The sequence below is a fragment of the Meriones unguiculatus genome, chromosome 4, assembly GCF_030254825.1.
Source record: "Meriones unguiculatus strain TT.TT164.6M chromosome 4, Bangor_MerUng_6.1, whole genome shotgun sequence".
Taxonomy (NCBI): Eukaryota; Metazoa; Chordata; class Mammalia; order Rodentia; family Muridae; genus Meriones; species Meriones unguiculatus.
Window position 1 is genome coordinate 53,925,907 of NC_083352.1, and position 20,841 is coordinate 53,946,747.

Here is a 20,841-nt window from a genome sequence, read left to right on the forward strand (position 1 = left end):
ACAAGCCCCCGTGATCTGCCTGTCTCTGCTTCCACACTGTTGAGACTGTAAGTGCACACCTCCAGTCCTGGCAATTTTATATGGCGTTAGGAGTCCAACTCAGTCTTCATGCTTGTGAGGGAGGCACTTGCCAGTAGAGCCACCACCCCAAACCAGAAGATTCTTCTTATACATATTTTCACATGCCATTGTCCTAAAGACTTACTTATTTCTTTAAAAACATGTTTTTGATAGAAAGTATTTGAAGCTTAATATTTGCTAATATATGAAAAAAGACATTTGATTAAAAGTTTGAAAGATTGTCAGTGATGCTAAAAATGAAAAATACCATTCTTGAAGATTTTTCTCATTAAAGATTCAACGTAAAGAAGTACTGAAAAAGAATTTCTTGTCTTTCCATGCAGGTAAAAGACCAGCATCAGGGCAATGCCCCATTTCTTTTGTACCTGCTCAGAAAATCACAAAGCCTGCTGCTAAATACGGAGTGCCTTTATCATATAAGAAGTATGGAGATAAAAAGTTAGTTGAAAAAAAAACACCCCCAAAACATAAGGTAAGGGCGTTTTACGAACTGATTTACATCATGTTCAACTTTACATCATTTAATAACAGTTCCATGAGTTATCTTGATACTCAGGGTAGTCTTTATTCCTTTCTAAGGAAGGGCGCTCTGCATCTGTCCTCTCTAACTTAAAGAAGTATTGGACAGTCATTAAGTGGATACATTGTGTAAACAACCGGATAATAATAAAAAGAAAAATAGTACTTGATTGTATGCATAAAATTAAGTACCTGTTCTGTTGTTCCTAAAACACGAGAAATTTTGTATATTTCAGAATTCAGTCAAATAAATCAAAATCTTAGCACTATATAAAGAATATGTTCGTATGTGTGAATCTCCCATTTCATAAATTAAAAAACAATTATGGCCTAAAGCACTACGTAACATGACTGGGAGTGTGGTATTAGTTGCAGGACATTGGCTTTTTTCTTCTAACCAGTTCTTGCATGTTTTAGTATATGAGACATGTTTTGTTTGGGATACATACGTAAAAGTACACTTGCATACATTGTATATATGTATGTTTAGACACACACACATACACACACACACACACACACACACACACACACATTGTTGTACCATAACCTTCACAGTATGGTTGATAAGTCACTTTGGTTAATTATCCTAAATTAGTTTAAATTAAACATTTTTAATTAGGTGAATTTTTCTAAAATATTTAAAATGCTAAAAATAAGTTCTTCAAGTTATGTAAATTAACATGGAGTCAGGAGACAGAAGTTACATGGGAATTTGAGTATGGAAATTATAATGTAAATCATTATTACCTATTTTTAGGAATTAGCCGTTAAATGGGCAAAGAGGAATATAATATAGGAATGGCAGATAGAGGAATCAGCTGCTACTCCTAGTACTAAAAGAATACACAAAGAGAGAACAAAAATGTAAAGATTCCCCACCCCATTCTTGAAGTTAATTCAGACCTTATTTGGGTGGGGCAGAGCATAAGCCTATTTGTGGTAACATCCACTGTAGTGCCACAGTCTACATTGCTAAATGGAAAGCTATCTACCCCAGAACTGAGGCCTCCTGGGAAGTTGTCTGCAGGTCAGTAAATAATACTAGAAACCTAGGTAGCTGGCATACTCTGAGAAGCCTGCTGGAAGACAGATGGAATGCATGCTGTGCTGGTGAACTTTCTGTGAAGCTGACTGGACAGCAGCGGTAATCTGTAGGGAGCTGTCTTTGGTGTACTACTGAAATTCAGTTGGAACCTGGCAGGGTATAGACACAGCTTTTGTAAGGCACCTGCAGGAGTAAGTGCTACAATGTGTTCTCATACTGCTGTAATAACAAAAGAGAAGCACTGAGTAGAAAGAGATGGTCTTTCCTTCTGTAGTTTCTTCTTCATCACCTACTAATGTGCTAGTGAGTTAGGAAAAATTGTTGCCGTGCCCAGCTGCAATAGTAGAAGTAGGACTGTAGACAAGGGTGCTGTAACTAGCATGCTGCCTTTATCATTTGCTGATTTTATTTATTTAGCTATGGACCAATTCCATTGTATCCTTTTCTCTCTTTGGTCATCAAAAGAAATTAGGACTGAAGACTTTCCCTGTTTCTTGGTTTTTAAGTTCCCTAAGACTGATCATATCCTAATTTTTCCACCTCAATATTTTTGGTAGTTATTTTTGTTGTTGTTGTTGTTCTGTTTTGTTTTGCCTTTTTTTTTTTTTTTTTGAAACAGTTTCTCTCTATAGCTGTGGCTATAATGGACCTCGATATGTAGACCAGGCTGGCCTTGAACTCACAAAGATCCACCTGCCTCTTCCTAGAGTGCTGGAATTAAAGGTGTTCACCACTATCAGGCTCTTTGGTAATTCTTAGTCTTCAAAATTTCTATGTCAAGGTTTAAAAAATAATCCTTGCTCATTTTTCTCTGGCATTTGTCTTGTCCCTGACCTCTCTAGCCTTCTTCCATGATACCCTTTTCCTTAAACTGGATCTAGGTGGTGTGGTGATGCTGTAAAGTCTGTGTTAATGCACACTTCCCAGCTTGTAACCCAGCTGTGTTCCAGGTTTCCTTCTAGAGTGTATGCATCACCTGCTTTTGTACTGTGGTAAAGTCATCTACAGACCCATGTTCTTTTAAAAGAGTTCAACATCTGAGTCATCCCCATTTTTTTAATGTCAGAATTTTAAATCGTTTCAGGATTCCAAAAAGATAATACAGTGTATACCTTTTATACTTTTGCTCATTGTCATTCATTTATTCCCACCGTACTGTTGAATATTGTCCTTATAATGTTTTTAGTCCAGTAAACAGCAACTCTAGCTTTCCATTTGTTCTTACCAAACCCCTGATAGTTCAACATTGACTGCTCTTTCAGCAGCACATGGTTTCAACTCTGTCTTTAAACCAAATGGAGTTACTTCTTATTATTTCTTCCTCTGACTTACTTGGAGCCACTCCCATTCTCAAACAGATCAGTATCCTAACTACTTTCTCTGCCTCTGTGTGCTGACAGCTGAGAAGACTGACTGTTGTGTTACGGTGAAGCTCAGATTTTCCTCAGATCCCAACCAGCTACTTGGTAATGGGACAGTCTGCTCAGAGGTCTGACAGCCCTTTCAGATCTCTGAGCCTCATTTCCTTGCTGGTAGAGGGCAGTCCTGCTTTTAAGCAGTTTTTACTGTCAGTGTGCTCAGTGCTACTTGTAAAAAGTATGTTTTGTTCTTGCTGTTCTGTTTTGTTTGGTTTCATGTCTGTGGTAGTTTAAATGAAGATGGCTACAATAGGCCCATATATTTGAATACTTGGTCTCTAGTGGGTGGGACTGTTTGGAAATGGTTAGGATGTATGGCCTTATTGAAAGAGATGTGTCTCTGGGGTCACACTGTGAGGTTTCAAAACTCCTATGATTTCCAGTGTTCTTTTCTCTGCCTTATGGTTGTAGATCAAGATGTGAGCTCTCAATGCTGCCATTGTGGAATTCAGCCCTCTGAAACCATAAGTCAAGTTAAACACTTTCTTTTATAATTTGCCTTTGTCATGGTGTTTCATCACAGTAGAAAAGAAGAATAAAAATTAACTAAAGACAGTGTCTGTAATCAGAATTCACTTTGTGATTATATTGTATCAACAGACATTCGTCTTCCACATTTGTGTGTACATTGGGAGTCTACTGTGCTTTGTTTTTCTCCTGGTTATTACCATCAAGTGCTTGTTTATTAATGGCATTTCTCCTATCTGAGTGGATAAGCCTTGGATCACCATAAAATTTTTACTAACAATGTTGCCTGGTATGTAAGCCTTCTATAAATATTGATTGGATAAGTGAATGAGTGGGTGGTAACCTCGGCATCAAGTCAGTTTGAAACAGTAATTTTATCTAAAGAAATGGTGGCCAAAATTTTCCTGAAACTCAGGTTAGAAAAATAATTTATCATTTTTATTTTTACTTTTGATAAGATTTTATTTTTACTTTTAGTGTATGATTGTTTTCTCTGCATGTACGGTTGCACCACTGTATGTGCAGTGCCATTGAGGGCAGAAGATGGCATCAGATCTCCTGGGACTAGAGTTACAGATGTTATGAGCCACCATGTAGGTGATGGGAATTTGAAGAGTCTTGGGGAAGAGCAGCAATTGTGCTCCTAACTACTGAGCCATCTGTCCTGCCTTTGTATCATTTGTAGCAAGTTCCTCAGTATTGAGAAACACCTGAGGCGAAAATGATAATTATAAACTTTCTTAAACACACTAGAGAATATCTTTATAAAGTCATTCATTAAAAAAATAATTTTCATGAAATATTTTTTTCAGTTAAAAAAGACCCATAGCTTGCTAAGCTAAAGACACTGAAACTTAATATAATTTTAACTTTCCATTATAACCTGCTCATTAAAATCATTAGAGGATCATTAAATAAAAATGTATATACTGTGTTCATGATAAAGCCATTTAGTGTATTGTCATGTACATTCCATGCTCATGCTTACATGATAACTCTAAAGATACTACCTTTTCCTGTTGCACTGACCTGCGTGATGCTCCTACATTCGTTATATCAGCTAAATTGAGCCTCTCACCAGTTACTGACTATGCCATGTAAGCACTTCTTTTGTTTTGTTTGATCTGCTTCCTCTCCTCCTTTTGAGTGTTTTTGTTTTTCTTTGCCTCTTGTAGGCATAAGTCACATCAATATGACACTGTTTTGTTGTAAGCCCTTACTGTGTAAATGAATCACATACTCATGCCCTCACATCGTACAGTTCTACTGAGAAAGGCTTGGGGTTGGGGGAAAAGAGGCTAAAGAAGTCTCTTGTTTGTGAACAGTGCTCTAACTTTCAGATTACAAATAAGAACCTGGTATCATGCCTGGCACATTACCACATTGGCAGCAGTGCCAATTATATTTAAAATTTCCCACTGACCAAAGGGAGATAAGAAATGTTGCAAGTACTCTTATACTCTTTTCCACAGACCTTTTTGATTTTTTCTAGTTTTATCTTCTGCCCCTCCCAAAGAAAAATAGGACAAATTTCCTCATCAGAACTTCTTCAGTACCGTGTGTGTATTCTTTTAGTGTTACATTTATTAGAATGTCATCTTGAAGTAAATAGCTGTTTTTTACATGCTTGCACAAAATGGAAAGTTTTGGGTTTTTAAATGAATGAATGAATAACTTAAATTTCACTCAGGAAAGCAATGCCCTTTATTTTCTAGCCATACTAAATAGGGTGAAAGGACAAATAAAAGCCCTACTTTTACACACAAGTAAGTCAGTATCTTTGAGATACTTCTTCATGAGTGTGTGTGGTATATACATGTATGTGTATACATATGTGCTGGCCAGCCATCAACTTCAGGTGCCCTTTGTCACTCTGCCCTTTATTTTTTGAGACAGGGTCTTTCAGGAAGCGAGGAACTCAGTATTTTGACTAGGACACCTGGCCCCACAACTCCTGTGGTTACAGATAAACACCAGAAAGCCAGGCTTTTTTTGTGGTTGCAGTGGACCCCAGTGTCAAACTCAGGTCCTCATGCTCCACAGTGGGCACTCTGCCCACTGACTCATTTCCCCATTCAGTGTATAGTCATAAATAAAATGACAACTTTTGAAGTAGATTCTTTGCATACATACTTAATTTTAGGTGATAAATATTTGGTTTCTAATGAGGCAGGTTGGTACTTGAAGCTATTTTAGTATAATCATGATGTCATTTTTTCTTTTTTAATTATTATTATTTTTATTAATTATAGTTTATTGACTTTGTATACTACCTGTAGCTCCTTCCCTTCCCTCCCAATCCTGCCCTCCCTCTCTCTTTGCCACACATGCCCCTCCCCTAGTCTGCTGATAATGGGAAGTCTTCCTCCCCTTCCATCTGACCCTAGCCTATCAGGTCTCATCAGGACTGGCTTTCACGGTCTTCCTCTGTGATTTGGTAAGGCTGCCCAGCCCCCCTCAAGGGGAAGTGATCAAAGAGCAGACCAATCAGTTCATGTCAGAGACAGTCCCTGTTCCCATTACTATGGAACTCATTTGGACACTGAACTGCCATGGGCTACATCTGTGCAAGGGTTCTAGGTTATCTCCATGAATGATCCTGGGTTGGAGTATCAGTCTCAGAAAACACCCCTGTGCCCAGATATTTTGATTCCATTGCTCTCCTTTTGGAGCACCTGTCTTCTGCAGGTCTTACTATAATTTCCCAGTTCTTTCATAAGATTCCCTGCACTCTGCCCAAGGTTTGGCTATAAGTCTCAGCATCTGCTTTGATACCCTGCAGGGTAGAGTTTTTCAGAGGCCCTCTGTGGTATGCTCCTGTCCTGTTCCCTCTTTTCTCCCTCTTCTGATATCCATCCTCTTTGTTTTTCTGAATGAGGATTGAGCATCTTACCCAGAGTCCTCCTTCTTGATTAGTTTCTTTAAGTGTACAGATTTTAGTATGTTTATCCTATATTATATGTCTGATATCCACTTATGAGTGAGTATATACCCTGTGTGTCTTTCTGCTTCTGAGATACCTCACTCAGGATGATCTTTTCCAGTTCCCACCATGCCTGCAAATTTCATGATTTCCTTGTTTTTAATTGCTGAGTAGTATTTCATTGTGTAAATATACCACAATTTCTGTATCTATTCCTCAACTGAGGGGCTTCTGGGCTGTTTCCAGCTTCTGGCTATTACAAATAAACTGCTACAAACATAGTTGAGCAAATGCTCTTGTATGCTTGAGCATCTTTTGGCTATATGCCTAAGAGTGGTATAGCTGGGCCTTGAAGAAGCACTATTTCTAATTGTGAGAAAGCGCCAGATTGATTTCCAAAGTGGTTGGACAACTTTACATTCCCACCAGCAATGTAGGAGGGTTCCCCTTTCTCCATATCCTTTCCAGCATGTGTTGTCACTTGAGTTTTTGATCTTAGCCATTCTGATGGGTATAAAGTAAAATCGCAGGGTAGTTTTGATTTGCGTTTCCCTGATGACTAAGGATGTTGAGTGTTTCTTTAAGTGTTTCTCTGCTATTCGATATTCTTTTATTGAGAATTCTCCGTTTAGCTCTGTACCCCATTTTTTAATAAACACCTTCAGCAAAGTGGCTGGATAAAAAATTAACTCAAAAAAATCAGTAGCCCTCCTGTATACAAAAGACAAAAGGGCTGAGAAAGAAATTAGGGAAACAACACCCTTCACAATAGCCACAAAGGACATAAAGTACCTTGGTGTCACTCTAACCAAGCAAGTCAAAGACTTGTATGAAAAAAAATTTCAGTCTCTGAAGAAAGAAATAAAAGAAGATATCAGAAGATGAAAAGACCTCCCATGCCCATGGCTTGGCAGGATTAACATAATAAAAATGGCCATCTCACCAAAAGCAATCTACAGATTGCTAATTTCCATCAAATTACCAACACAATTCTTTATAGACTTTGAAAGAAAAATTTTCAACTTCATATGGAATAACAAGAAACCCAGAATCGCTAAAACAATCCTCTCCAATAAAAGATCTTCTGGAGGATATCTCCATCCCTGATCTCAAGCTGTATTACAAAGCAACAATACTGAAAACTGCATGTTACTGGCATAGAAACAGACTAGTGGATCAATGGAATAGAATAGAAGACCCAGATATAAGCCCACACACTATTGGACACCTGATCTTTGACAAAGATGCAGAAACCATACAATGGAAAAAAGATAGCATCTTTAACAAATGGTGTTAGTTTAACTGGATGTCTACATGTAGAAAAATGCAAATAAATCCATATCTATCACCCTACACAAAACTAAAATCCAGGTGGATCAAAGACCTCAAACTAAAACCAGACATGCTAACCCTGTTACAAGAAAAAGTGGGGAAGAGCCTTGAAACTCATTGGCACAGGAGACAACTTCCTGAACAGAACACCAACAGCACAGGCTCTAAGATCAAGAATAAATGGGACCTCATGAAACTGAAAAGCTTCAGTAAAGCAAAGGACACTGTTGTCAGAACAAAGCAACTGCCTACAGAATTGGGAAAGGATCTTCACCAACCCTATATCTGATAGAGGGCTAATATCCAGAATATGTAAAGAATTAAAGAAGTCATTTTTTCTATCAAGTATTTTGATAGATTTGTTTTTGGGGGGATAAAAGTCATATTGGCCATGGCTAAGAGATGGCAGACATTTATCTTTATGTGTTTAGATCAATAAGGAATTCACACTTGGGTGAACTTGTAGAAAGAGTTGTTTTAACTCTTGGCCATACACCATTCTGTGAGAGTGAAGGAAATGGTGAGCTGAATTAATGACATGGTAGAAGGTCCCTTATGTTTGACAGAACTGAAACCAAGTTTATTGGTTTTGTCTGACTGATGGAATCAAATAATTTATTTCTTTAATGTTTCCTTCATTTTCAGTTAATATTCACATGGACTCCATGCCATGATAGTTTCGATTTCTATTACTAGTATTCAGAATAATAGACTCTACTTGTCTTATTCTGAGTGGTAGAAGAGGGACTCAGAAGATAATTATACAGACTTTTTAGTTTTAGCTATCTAATTTTTTACAAACAAATAAGCATGATTTGGACTCAGAAGATAATTATACAGACTTTTTAGTTTTAGCTATCTAATTTTTTACAAACAAATAAGCATGATTTTTCTAAGCTACTCCATTGAATACTAAATAGTAGTAAGTACTTGGAATGCTCCAGAACTTATCATCAAAACATTTAACCTAACACAAGTTTAACATACAATAGAGTAAATTTGCTTCATGACACAGAACACACATTTAAAATGGAAAAAAAAATTATTTTGCTACAGTAAAAGAGAATAAAAATAAAATTACGAAATTCAGAAGAAAATCACAGTAAAAAGCATAGCAATCAAGTAGATAAGAAAATTGTCAGGCATTATAATAAGAGGATGGAAGAAGAAGCAACAGCATTTTATGACATGCTTCTTTTGTCTGAAGCAGGGTTTCAGTGTCTGCTCAGTTTTGGAGCCCTTGCTCATCCTTTGCTCCCAAAGAGCTGAGACCGTGTCACCCAGCAACACACTGGCTGACTGTGAGATTTTAAATAAGTATTTGTTGATTTTTCTTGGATAATTCCTTTTTAGATTTTTTAAAAAATATTTCCCCAAACAAATATGAAACATCTTTTTTAAATTTTATTTATATATTTAATTATTACAATTTATTCACTTTGCATCCTCCCTGCTGCCCCTCCCTTGTCTCCTCCTAGTCCTACCCTCCCTCCCTCTTCTTCCCCTATCCTCTTTCCCTAATCCCCTTATAGGGGAAGTCGACCTCCTCTTCTATCTGACCCTAGTTTATCAGGTCTCGTCAAGGCTGGCTGCTTCATCTTCCATTGTGGCCTGGCATGGCTGCACCCCCCAAGGGAAGTGATCAAAGAGCCAGCCACTGAGTTCATGTCAGAGATAGTCCCTGTACCTCTTATTAGGGAAAGCGCTTGGAAACTGAGCAGCCAATGGGCTTCCTTTGAACAGAGGCTCCAAGTCTGCTCTATACATGGTCCTTAGTTGGAGTATTGGTCTCTGCAGGACCTCTGGTCCCAGGTATTTTGGCTGTGTTGTTCTTGTGGAGTTCCTGTCTCTAGGTCTTTGTCTCCCTTTTCTTCCATAAGGTTTCCTGCACTCTGCCCAAAATTTGGCAATGAGTCTTAATATCTCCTCCGATACCCTGGTAGGTAGAGTCTTTCAGAGGTCTTCTGTGGAAAGTTCCTGTTCTGTTCCTTGTCTTCTACTTCCTATGTCCATCCTGTTTGCCCTTCTAAATGAGGATTAAGCATCATTGAGCTCAGTGTTAGAGTACTTGCCTAGCAAGCCCAAGGCCCTGGGTTCAGTCCTCACCTGGGGGATGGGGGGTGGAGAAGTAAATGAAACATCTTTTACATTCAGATTTGCTATAGTTTATTGTAGGGGGCTGTCTAATGCTGCTGGAACCACCAGAGGGAGCTCTGGGAGCACATTTCAGTGTTTATTTTGTTTTTAAGTGACAAAACAAAACAATTTTCTCAGTACAGCATTTCTGTTTTTCATCAAAAATAGTATTCTGAAAATACCTGGACAATTTCTGAGGACCATCTTGGCAATTTTATTTCATAAATATGTGGCCATCTTAAACACCCTCTTCTTGGGCTAGCAGAGTCACTCAACAGGTGAAGGAAGGTGCTTATAACAAACGTCTGGCAACCTGAGTAATTGCTGCAACCAACATACGGGGGTGGGGGGAGAACCAACTCCACAGTGTCATCCTCTGGCCTTCACATGCTCATGATTCACATGAGCCCACATACATTATATGCACACACAATAATAATGGATAACTTTTAAAACAAGGAAAGAAACCTTTATGTTATCATGCAATCTGTTTAAAAGCTAGTCATTTATACCACAAAGCTCTTATTAATCCTCTTTTTGTTTTTGTCCTTCAGTGTCTCGGAGTGTCCTTGAACTTATTATCTCCTGAAAGTTAAGATCTTAGATATATACCACTAGTTTAGCAACAGTAATGCTATTCAGCCATTTGATTTTTGTGGTGCACAAATTTTGAAGCTGGTACTAATAGCTACATAGACTTAAGATGTGGAATGTGTCAAAATAGAGAATAATTTGTGTTTGTTTTTTGAAACAGGGTTTCTCTGTGTTTAGCCCTGGCTGCCTGGAACTCCCTTTGTATACCAGGCTGGTCTCAGACTCACAGAGATCTGCCTGCCTCTGCCTCCCAAAGGCTAGGATCAAAGGTATGTGCCACCATGCCCATCTGATAAAGAATAATTTAGTGAGAATATGTACTAAAAATAAAATCTCATTTTATCCATATCCTATTAACATGTGCCCTAAAAGAAAACACTGATAGTACCTGAATTTATAGTTACAAAATGGCTGCTAGAGGAGAGAGTCACTTTTCTTTGAGTGAGTATCCTAATATGTTGCTGGTGCTTCATTGGATAGCTTCACACCTATGTGCATATGGGCAGTTGTACTCAGTCATAACAACAAAAAGGACAGGAAATTGAGAGAGCTGTATATGCTGAAGGGGACCCAGGAGGAGTTGGTAGAGAGACTTGGGGAGGAATGTAGATAATTAAAACCATGTTTGGGGGATGATGATTAAAAAAGTGTTGGAGGTGAGAATTGGGAAATACACATGATCAAAATATACTGTATACATATATGTCATTTTCATTAAATAAAAGTATTTTTACATAATGTGTGTGAAGACAAAACTAGTTGATGATAAGGAACTCCTTTCCATGATTTTGAGTGTCATGTTCTACTTTGTTTAGTAAAAAAGCATATCAAAGGGTAGTACAGTAAAGTTATGACCCTGTTGGCTTTATCTTTTCTTACTTTAAACTTACACAACTTTGTAATTTCCAACTGAGTGTCTTAAAATCTTTGTCTAATTTGTAACTTTATTTTTTTTTTTTCCAGAAACAGCAAATTCCAGTGAAGAAAATGAATTCTGGAGAAGAAAGGAAGAAAATGTTTGCGGTATGAAGACATATATCTGTTTATTTTAAAGCTTTACAAACAGTTCTTAAGACAACAGCAAACCCATTAACATTACATAACAATGGTTCTCAGCCTTCTTAATGCTGCTGCCCTTTAATACAGTTCTTCATGCTGTGGTGACCCCAACTATATAATTATTTTCATTGCTACTTCATTACTGTAATTTTGCTACTGTTATGAAGTGTAATGGAAATATCTGATATGCAGATGATCTTAAGTGACCCCTTTAAAGGTCATTTGTCCCCAAAGCGGTCATGACCCACAGGTTGAAAACTACTTGTTGTAGGGCCTCTAAACCTTTCACTTTTTTTCTTTCTGTTTTTGTTTTTTCAAACAAATAGAATATCTTTGCTTTGTTCATTTCACCTTTCCTTACCTCTGGGTTTGCCTTTCTTATTGATACATTTTTCTTGACAAAAATATAAAAAGAAATTATTGATAGAGCCAGCCTGTCGTGGTGCACACCTTTAATTCCAGCACTTGGAAGGCAGAGGCAGGCAGATCTCTGAGTTGAATGCCAGCTGGTCTACAGAGTGGGTTCCAGGATAGCCAGGCCACATACAGAAATGCTGTCTCAGAAAAAAAAAAAAAAAAAATATATATATATATATATATATATATATATATTGATAGAAGTGTTCTCTTTTTGTTTAAGGAAGCAGCAAAAAAAAGAAGGTTGGACTATATTGAGAAAGAAAAGAAGCAAAGGGAGCAGGTAGTTGTTTGCACTTGTGTCTCTCCCTTTGCCTCGTTGATGACTAGAACTGGGTTCTGAGAATATGTCTGAAACTCTTACAGATTAATCTCATGAAGGCAGAACAATTGAAGAGGCAAGAGAAGCAGCAGGTAAGAGGAGCCTCCATCTCTATAGTACAGGTCTCCCTGCCCCACACATGAATTTTTTTTAAGGAAGTACATTTTAAGTTTATTGCTAAATGTATTCTGTATGTTTTATATTAAGTAGTTGAATGGTATTTTGTTTATTTTTCTTTCCCCAAAAGTTGGAGAGAATAAATAGGGCCAGGGAACAAGGATGGAGGAATGTTTTAAGGGCTGGTGGAAGCGGTGAAGTAAAGGTAGGCATTTGATACCAGTAGAACTAAACACCTGTTTGTCTCCAGTTTCATCTTGTTCTTTAAGATGTGTGTTACCAGCTACTTTCTTTTCTTGGTATATTGATAATGTTTATCTAGAAGCCTGTAGCATTTATTATGCTTTATTTCTTGCCTGTGTATATAGTTAATGTATAATATAATAATAATAAATTAACTACTGTATGACATAAAACTTTCATGTGAAGGCTAGTAGTTCCTTTTTTTTTCTTTTCCAGAGGAATCTCACAAAATATAAAATCAAACATGCTCATTAGAATTTTTCACATAACCTTGAAAATTAAGTTCTCAGAAGATTTTCTGAATTGGCAATTTTCAGACTCTCCAGGATAACTACCCCTCTCAACTCATGCCATGCTCTTCCTGCCGTACTAATGCTGAACAGCAGAATTTACATCTTAAGTGTCTATAGCCTGCTGATTTTCATGTCTTTATGCTGGTGCATTTTCTACTTCCTAGCTACTTTGCTGTTTTTTTTTTTCCACTCTGCCTCCGTTCATTTACCTAGATAACCAACTGCCCCATAGCCATTCACCTAGATTCTTTAATTCACACATTCCCTGGGGCATATCTGACTCTGTAACCTTGGGCAAGTTAACTTCCTGACTTTATCTTCAATGTCTACAGCTTCTCTACTAGGACTCAGATAGAAACGTCTTCACTCATTTCTTTGTTCCTTCTACTTCCCCTTTGTTTTCAAAAGTACCAGCCTGTACTCATACTGGTAAGCTTAATCCTAAAACAGTCTTGGGGTTCCCTCTCCCTAGTGTATGTACTTGAGTTTTAAGTAGAACTTGGTGATGGTAGCTCCTTTGATTAGATTATGTTATGTTATAAATGGGCACTCCCCTGGTTACCCTGACAGAGCAGACACCTTCTTAGTACATGGGAAGGGGAAAGAAATATAAGGAAATCTGCCTCCTCTAACTGGAAGGCAGCCAACATGGATGTGGGAAGAAAGTATGGATGATTATGGATTATAACAGTGATCTCTAGCCAGTAACTAAGGAGTAAATGCCCTTAGGAAACCATGAGAAGTGAAATGCCTAGAGCCAGTGAGCATCAGATAAGAATGTAACCCTGGCTGACAGCTAAATATACTTACTAAATTATATACCCACCTAAATCATGTACCTACTAGATCATGTAGTCACCTGAATCAGGGAATTGGAAGATAAGTAATACTCTTTTAAGCTTCTTGATTTGTGATAATTTTTTGCACAGCAATAGGAAATGAATGCCCCTTTCCTTTGTATTATCATTTTTATTTTGACAGTGAGCCAGCTGTCACTCAGCTTGCAGTTAAACTGCCAATCCACCTGTGTGTTGGTCCCATTAGCCTATCTGTGTTGAAATAGACAAGAAGTTATCAAAATGGCTTGCTTGCCATCTCATTTCTTCTCTCAAGGTTATGATGTAGACAAAAATTTGTTGTTTCACCATATATATATATATATATATATATATATATATATATACATACTATCTTTAGTTTGTGCTGTTTTTCTGCCTTTGGAGGTCATGTCATATATCGATAATTCAGAATCTTTTTTCATAAGTCAGTTCTAAGACATAATATTTTAAGTTCTTCATTTTTATATTAGTAGCACCTATAATGGTACTGGTCGATTAGAAATAACTCAGAATTTGGGATATGGTTTTGTTTTGTTTTTTATATCTGTGATGTGCATGTGGAGGTAAGTTTGTAGGTGAATAAAAGAGGGGTCAGATCTCCTGGAGCTGGAGTTAGAAGTGGCTTGGTGTGGTTGCTGTGAACTGCCTCTCACCCCACTGCACCATCTCTCCATCCCCTTATACTGTATATTGGGAGGATGTATAAGAACCCTCTGCAAAGGGGTTTCCCATTCAAATATCTTTCTGGTTTCTACCAACTTCAATCTTGTCATTTGAATACATTTTTTTGTTTTTGTTTGATTGATTTTTTTGTTTTTGTTTTTGTTTTTGAGACAGGGATAAGCCTTGGCTGTTTTGGAACTTGCTCTGTAAACCAAGCTGGCCTCAAACTCACAGAAATCCACCTGCCTCTACCTCTGCCTCTGCCTCTCAAGTGCTGGCATTAATCAGCTTGAATTGATTTTAAAGTAGATGTTCTCATAAAATTTTATATATAGTATCAAAATGTTAAGACAAATATAATTTCATTGGTCTTTCCAGAAGTTTCTTTTATTTGATTCTAATATTACTTTTGTTCTGTTTTGTTTTGAGGGATGGATGTTTCGAGAAATGGTTTCTCTGAGTAGCTCTGTCTATCCTAGAACTCACTTTGTAGACCAGGCTGGTTTCAAACTCAAAGATCCGCCTGCCTCAGCCTATGAGCATTGGGATTAAAGGCATGTGCCAATACCAGCTAGTTGTTCTCATATTAGTTCTTTTAAAAGGCAACCATTTAATTTATTCATATAGCTCTTAATTTCAGTACTGTAGAACTCTGCATTTGAGGTCACTGATTTTCTCTCTTCTGTGAACTTTTTTTTATGATTAATTTTATTTTTTTCTTTATTAATTACACTTTATTCACTTTGTATCCCCCCTGCGGTTCTCTCCCTCCTCCCCTCCCAATCCTTCCCTTCCTCCACCCTCTGAATGCATGCCCCTCCCCAAGTCCACTGATAGGGGAGGACTTCTTTTCCTTCCTTCTGATCCTAGTCAATTAGGTCTCATCAGGAGTGGCTGCAGTGTCTTCTTCTGTGGCCTGGTAAGGCTGCTTCCCCCTCAGGGGGAGGTAATTAAAGAGCAGGCCAATCAGTTCATGTCAGAGACAGTCCCTGTTCCTATTACAATGGAACCCACTTGGATACTGAACTGCCATGGGCTACATCTGTGCAGGGGTTCTAGGTTATCTCCATGAATGATCCTGGGTTGGAGTATCAGTCTCAGAAAACACCGCTGTGCCCAGATATTTTGGTTCCATTACTCTCCTTTTGGAGCACCTGTCTTCTGCAGGTCTTACTATAATTTCCCAGTTCTTTCATAAGATTCCCTGCACTCTGCCCAAAGGTTGCCCATAAGTCTCAGCATCTGCATTGATAGTCTGCAGGGCAGAGCTTTTCAGAGGTCCTCTGTGTCAGGCTCCTGACTTGTTCCCTCTTTTCTCCTTCTTCAGATGTCCAGCCTTCTTTGCCTTTCTGGATAGGAATTGAGCATTTTAGCAAGAGTCCTTCCTCTTGATTAGTTTCTTTAGGTGTACAGATTTTAGTATGTTTATCCTATATTATATGTCTGTATGAGTGAGTATATACTGTGTGCATCTTTCTGCTTCTGGCATAGCTCACTCAGGATGATCTTTTCCAGATCCCATTCTGTGAACTTCTTCCACCTCATTTTATAGCATTACCCTCTTCGCTTACATTTATTTCTTGACCATCTCTGACAGCTCTCTTTACTAGTTCTGTTGGGAGTCCTTAGGTTTGTACTTTTATCATTTGTTTCATTTCTGCAGAAAATTCAGTCTATTCAGCATTTATCTTTTCACTGACATTTACCTTTCATTTCTTATAGTTTTCTTCCCTTGCTGTCTTAAGCAGGCCTCTAACCAGTTTTTCTGCTTTTGTCTCATTTCTTCTATGTGTGTACTATTCATTGAATGATCTTAAAATGCTTCAGTACAGTGGAAAGTTTAGAAATGCCTTCTTTTTATGAATGCATTCTCCCCAAGCCCAGTAGCCTTTAGTTGTAACACCTTTCTTTTTCAGTGTTTAATGTTCTGCTTAGCTTTCTTGTAATTGTGTTTGTGATCATATTTCCTTCCTCCCCCTATTGCAGCACACACTCAAAATATAAATTTATTTCAGTTACCTTGACTTTTATTGTCTACTTGTTTTCTTTGTTTGTTTTTAAACATTGTTATCAAGACTAGGTTACACAGTATCTTTCTCCAAGACTTTAAAATATGTATTTTATCTATGGCCATTTTTTTTTCTGTTTTGTGAATCTCCTCCTTACTCTTCAGCATATACCTACTTCATTCATTTATTTATATATTGTATGACTAGAATGCTGTTTTACTTTTGTGCTTTTTTACTACTTGTTTGAAAAGATATTAAGAGTAGATATGTTTTTTCTCTTCTATATGCATATAAAATATATATAAGTCATGTATTTACCTTCATATGTACTTGGTGAATATATTTGAGTGTATCAAGACACATGCAATGTTTTGTTAAGTAAGATTTTAACTGTGATGTAATCAAATTCTACTTGACTTCAAAACCACACATATTTAACTATAGAACTGAATCATATAAAATATAGGATATAAACATCTTTCATAAGTTTTGTAAGTAAGATTAGATTTTTTTCCCTGTTTATAATGAATTTAGTGATATCTTTATGTTTTTGTTTGTCACATGATGTTATTCTTTACTGTTAGAGGCCAAGAATACTACTCTCTGATTGCTTATATAGGAAAACATTTCATTTTGGCCATGTGTTTATTAGTGTGTTAAAACTAGCTAATTGCTATTTTTAAGTTAAGCATGAAACTGATTTTTTATTTTAAGGATGGCTCAAGCCTTGTAGGTCCTGTAAGATAAACATGGCATGTGAGAGCTCTTTGTTTAATCCCCAGGCTTCCTTTTTTGGCAGTGGAGGGCCTGTCTCTCCATCTTGTTCCTCTCGAGGGCAGTATGAACATTACCATGCCATTTTTAATCAAATGCAGCAACTAAGAGCAGAAGATAATGAAGCAAGATGGCAAAGAGAAATGTATGGTCGACGGCTTCCAGAAAGGTATGGCTGTGTTCTGCTGAAGTTGCTTGTGCCTTGCTTTGAAAAGGTAATGAAAGTCACTGTGACTATTTATCTACAGAGGAGTTCCACCTGGAGTTCATCCAGGATTTCCCAGTGGGTCTACAGGTCACCACCATTTCCCTGATACTGATGCTATTAGAAAAACTTTGAAAAGATTGAAGGTGGTTGTACAAGCCAGTACAAACAGGTTGGAATGTGATGATCCATACATTCATCCTGTGTTTAGTTTTGTCATTTGTCATATCTACACTTCCAGATTTTTTTTCCAATGTTTATACAGGCAATGCTTTGGTCTCTGCATATAATAAATTTTCAGGTACAGATTTGACCCTTTATTGCATTATGACAGATGTGTAGCTCTTCAGTTCAGCCTAATTATCATGGCTGATTTTAATGTTTAGACAGAACATACTGTCTAAAGGATCACGTGATTACTTTATGCCAACATATGGTTGTAATGATTTCATCCACTTGATTTGAATAAATCATAACATAAACTTAAATAGGATCATACTTTTCATAAAGCTCCAAAGCACATTTATTTGTTGTCTTTTTTTCTCATTCCTACTTTTTTCTTTGTTGTTTTAAAGTGTTTTCTCTTCAGGTTCATCTCTTATTTATGTCCCTTTTTGATCCTTTTCATCAGATTTTTTCCACTGAATTAACTTGATAATAATTGACAATAGTTGTACTTTGTATAGTCTTTTTTTCTTTAAGTATGCATATGTGTTTGCTTAGAAGTTCCTGTTTTTTCTGTAAAACTTAATGGTGAGTTACAGAAGAGCAAGTAACTGAAATTTTAGTTATCTTTTTCTTGTAATTTTAAAGTATTATAAAATTATTTGATTTGTTTTGTTATAATAATTAAAATATTTTGAGTATATTTTATAAAAATAATGTATTAGAAGGGATATAGCTCAATTGTAGAGGGCTTGCCTACCATATGCAAGGCTCTATGTTCATTCTGTAGAACTGGGGGAAAGGTTGTCATAAAAATAAGTGTAAAATAACATGATTACACTATAAATTGTTTGCTGAAGTGTGCAGCTAACTATAGATTTCTTTTTTTTCTTCCTTCTTTCTTCCTTTCTTTCCTTCCTTTCTTCTTTCTTTCTTAGAGAAAAAAAGACTATAAACTCAAAGTACATGCATATTTTTGTTTAGTCAGTGTCAAAGCATATGTATATCTCTTTATATCTGTCTGTCTGTCTGTCTAGCTAGCTATAATCTTTGCAGTGCCATGAATTGAACCCAGGGCTTCAACATGGTGGCTATCCTTGATGAAGCAAATTTTGTATGATGTTTTTATCCTACTTTACTGATCTTTGTAGTATATGTACTTTTTCACATTTTAAATTAATAGGCTTGACTTTAAATCAATTTTAGGTTTCTAGTAGTAATGAATAAAATTTTGTTCAGTGTACTTTTTTTATATATGTATGATACCCTTAACAGAATAATTTATTATATTCAAAACATCTACCTTGTTCATTACCATTTTAAATCTATAGTTCTTATTTGGAATCACTCTTGGTAATGTATACATTCTGTAGGTTTTGACATGTGTATAATTGCATGTACCTGCTATTGTAATATCATACAAAAGTGTCACAACTCCAAAATTTCTATTCCACCTTTTCTCCTCCCTCTTATATAACCTTTGACAACCACTTGTTTTTCTGTCCATTGATTCAGTTTTTGTAGACTTGCATTTTGTTTAATCCTGCAGTATGTGACTTTTAATATTGGCTCCTCTCACTTTACATTTAAGGTCATACCTTTTCATGACTTGATAGTTCATTTCTTCTCAGCTTTCAATGATAAGCACAGTTTATTAATCTTCTGAGGACATCTTGATGGCTTGCAAGTTATTGCAGTTATAAATACAGTTTTGTTAGAAACTAAAGGACCCCTCCAAACTTGCTGTCTCATTTTGCATTTCCACCACCAGTGAGTGAGTTCTGCTTTTCTGCATTTTCTCAAGCATTTAGCATCAGTGTTTTGAATTGAGGCTATTTTGCTTGGTATGTGATATCTCATTTTAATTTTAATTCCCATCCTTGCCATTTACATATCTATTTTGCTCAATTTTCTTTTACTTTTTTTGTTTGTTTGTTTGCTTGTTTGGGTTTTGTTTGTTTGTTTGTTTGTTTACACACAGTTTCTCTGGGTAGCCTTGGACCTGGCAGTATAGACCTTGGATCTTGGAACTGGCAGTGTAGATCAGGCTGGCCTGGACCTCAGAGATCTACCTGCCTCTGAGGTTAAAATTAAGCATGCACTATTGTGGCCCAATCTTTTGCCTGTTTTTCAACTGTGTAGTTATTTTTGTTACTGTTGTTGAGTTTTCTGTTTCTTGTAGTTTTTGATAATGTTTATTTATTAGTTATGCCTCCAACCAGTGCAGACTGGAAATAAAACCCAGTGCCTCAGGCACAGTAGGCGCTTTGCCATTGATTACATTCTCAGTCTAGATGTCATTCCTAAATACCATCTCCCAAATTATGGCTTGTGTTCTCATTTCTTTGATAATGTTTTTCAAAGAGACAGTTATCATTTTAACATAGTCCTTTTTTGGTGTTATTAGCAATAAAAAATGATTATTGACTTGCAAGATGATTCATCAGGAAAAGGTACCTGTCCCCGAGCATGTGAACCTGTGTTTGACCCCTAGGACTCAAATGCTAGAAAGAAACTGACTTCAGACAGATAGCCTCTGACCTCCACTCATGCCTGTTGTGTGTATGCACACACTCAAAAATGCATGCAAATCAATAAACAAATGCAATTCGTGTTTTTACTAAGTTGTTATAATCATGCCGAAGTTCAGCTTATGTATTTTCCTCTGTTGTTTTCTATGAGTTTTATAGTTGTAGGTCTCTGATACATTTTGAGTTAAGCTTTTGTGAAGGTTGTAAGATTTGTATCTGGGTTTGTTTTTTTTTTGCATGTGGAAATCTAGTTGTCCCATTATATTTCTTGAAAAGATAAATTATGTCTCCCTTAAACTACCTGTGTTCTTGGTCAGCACTCCATGGACTGTGTATTGTTTATTCTGAGTGGCTTTATAATGTGTTCCTAATTTATTAGTCTATTCTGTAACCAGTAACCACATTGTATTTATTACAGACGCCGTAGAGTAAATCTTAAGATCAGGTTGTTTCAGTACCCCAGCTTTTTTCTTCTACTGAGTAGAATATTCTGTTTCATTTCTTCTCCATTATTCAATTTGTTCATATCTATAAAGTTAGCCTGGTGGGATTTTGACTATGGGAAGAGTGGGCATGTTGAGAGAATGAAATCTTCCAATTATGTGTGGAATATTTCTCAGTTCTTTAATATCTTAGAGCAGACTGTTATTGTTTTCTTCATATAGATCTCTTACTAAATTCAGAA

At 36.8% G+C, this 20,841-nt stretch overlaps 1 protein-coding gene across 10 annotated transcripts in view; it reads left to right on the forward strand.

Annotated features, from left to right (window-relative positions):
• The window catches only part of Nek1 (NIMA related kinase 1), a 134,354-nt gene that overhangs the window by 33,054 nt on the left and 80,459 nt on the right, over nt 1-20,841 (forward strand). For 3 of the 10 annotated variants that reach the window (XR_009591396.1, XM_060381824.1, XM_060381827.1), the window contains exons 11-16: nt 405-553; nt 11,483-11,542; nt 12,219-12,278; nt 12,362-12,409; nt 12,565-12,639; nt 17,264-17,424. Coding sequence is in view for 9 of the 10 variants with exons in the window: in XM_060381824.1 (XP_060237807.1) it covers nt 405-553; nt 11,483-11,542; nt 12,219-12,278; nt 12,362-12,409; nt 12,565-12,639; nt 17,264-17,424 (553 nt within the window). In the remaining variant the exon portion in view is untranslated. Of the gene's footprint in view, nt 1-404; nt 554-5,793; nt 10,789-11,482; nt 11,543-12,218; nt 12,279-12,361; nt 12,410-12,564; nt 12,640-17,263; nt 17,425-17,503; nt 17,633-20,841 lie in introns of those variants that run through there. The other 7 variants (XM_060381826.1, XM_060381829.1, XM_060381832.1 and 4 more) reach the window with 6 other exon arrangements.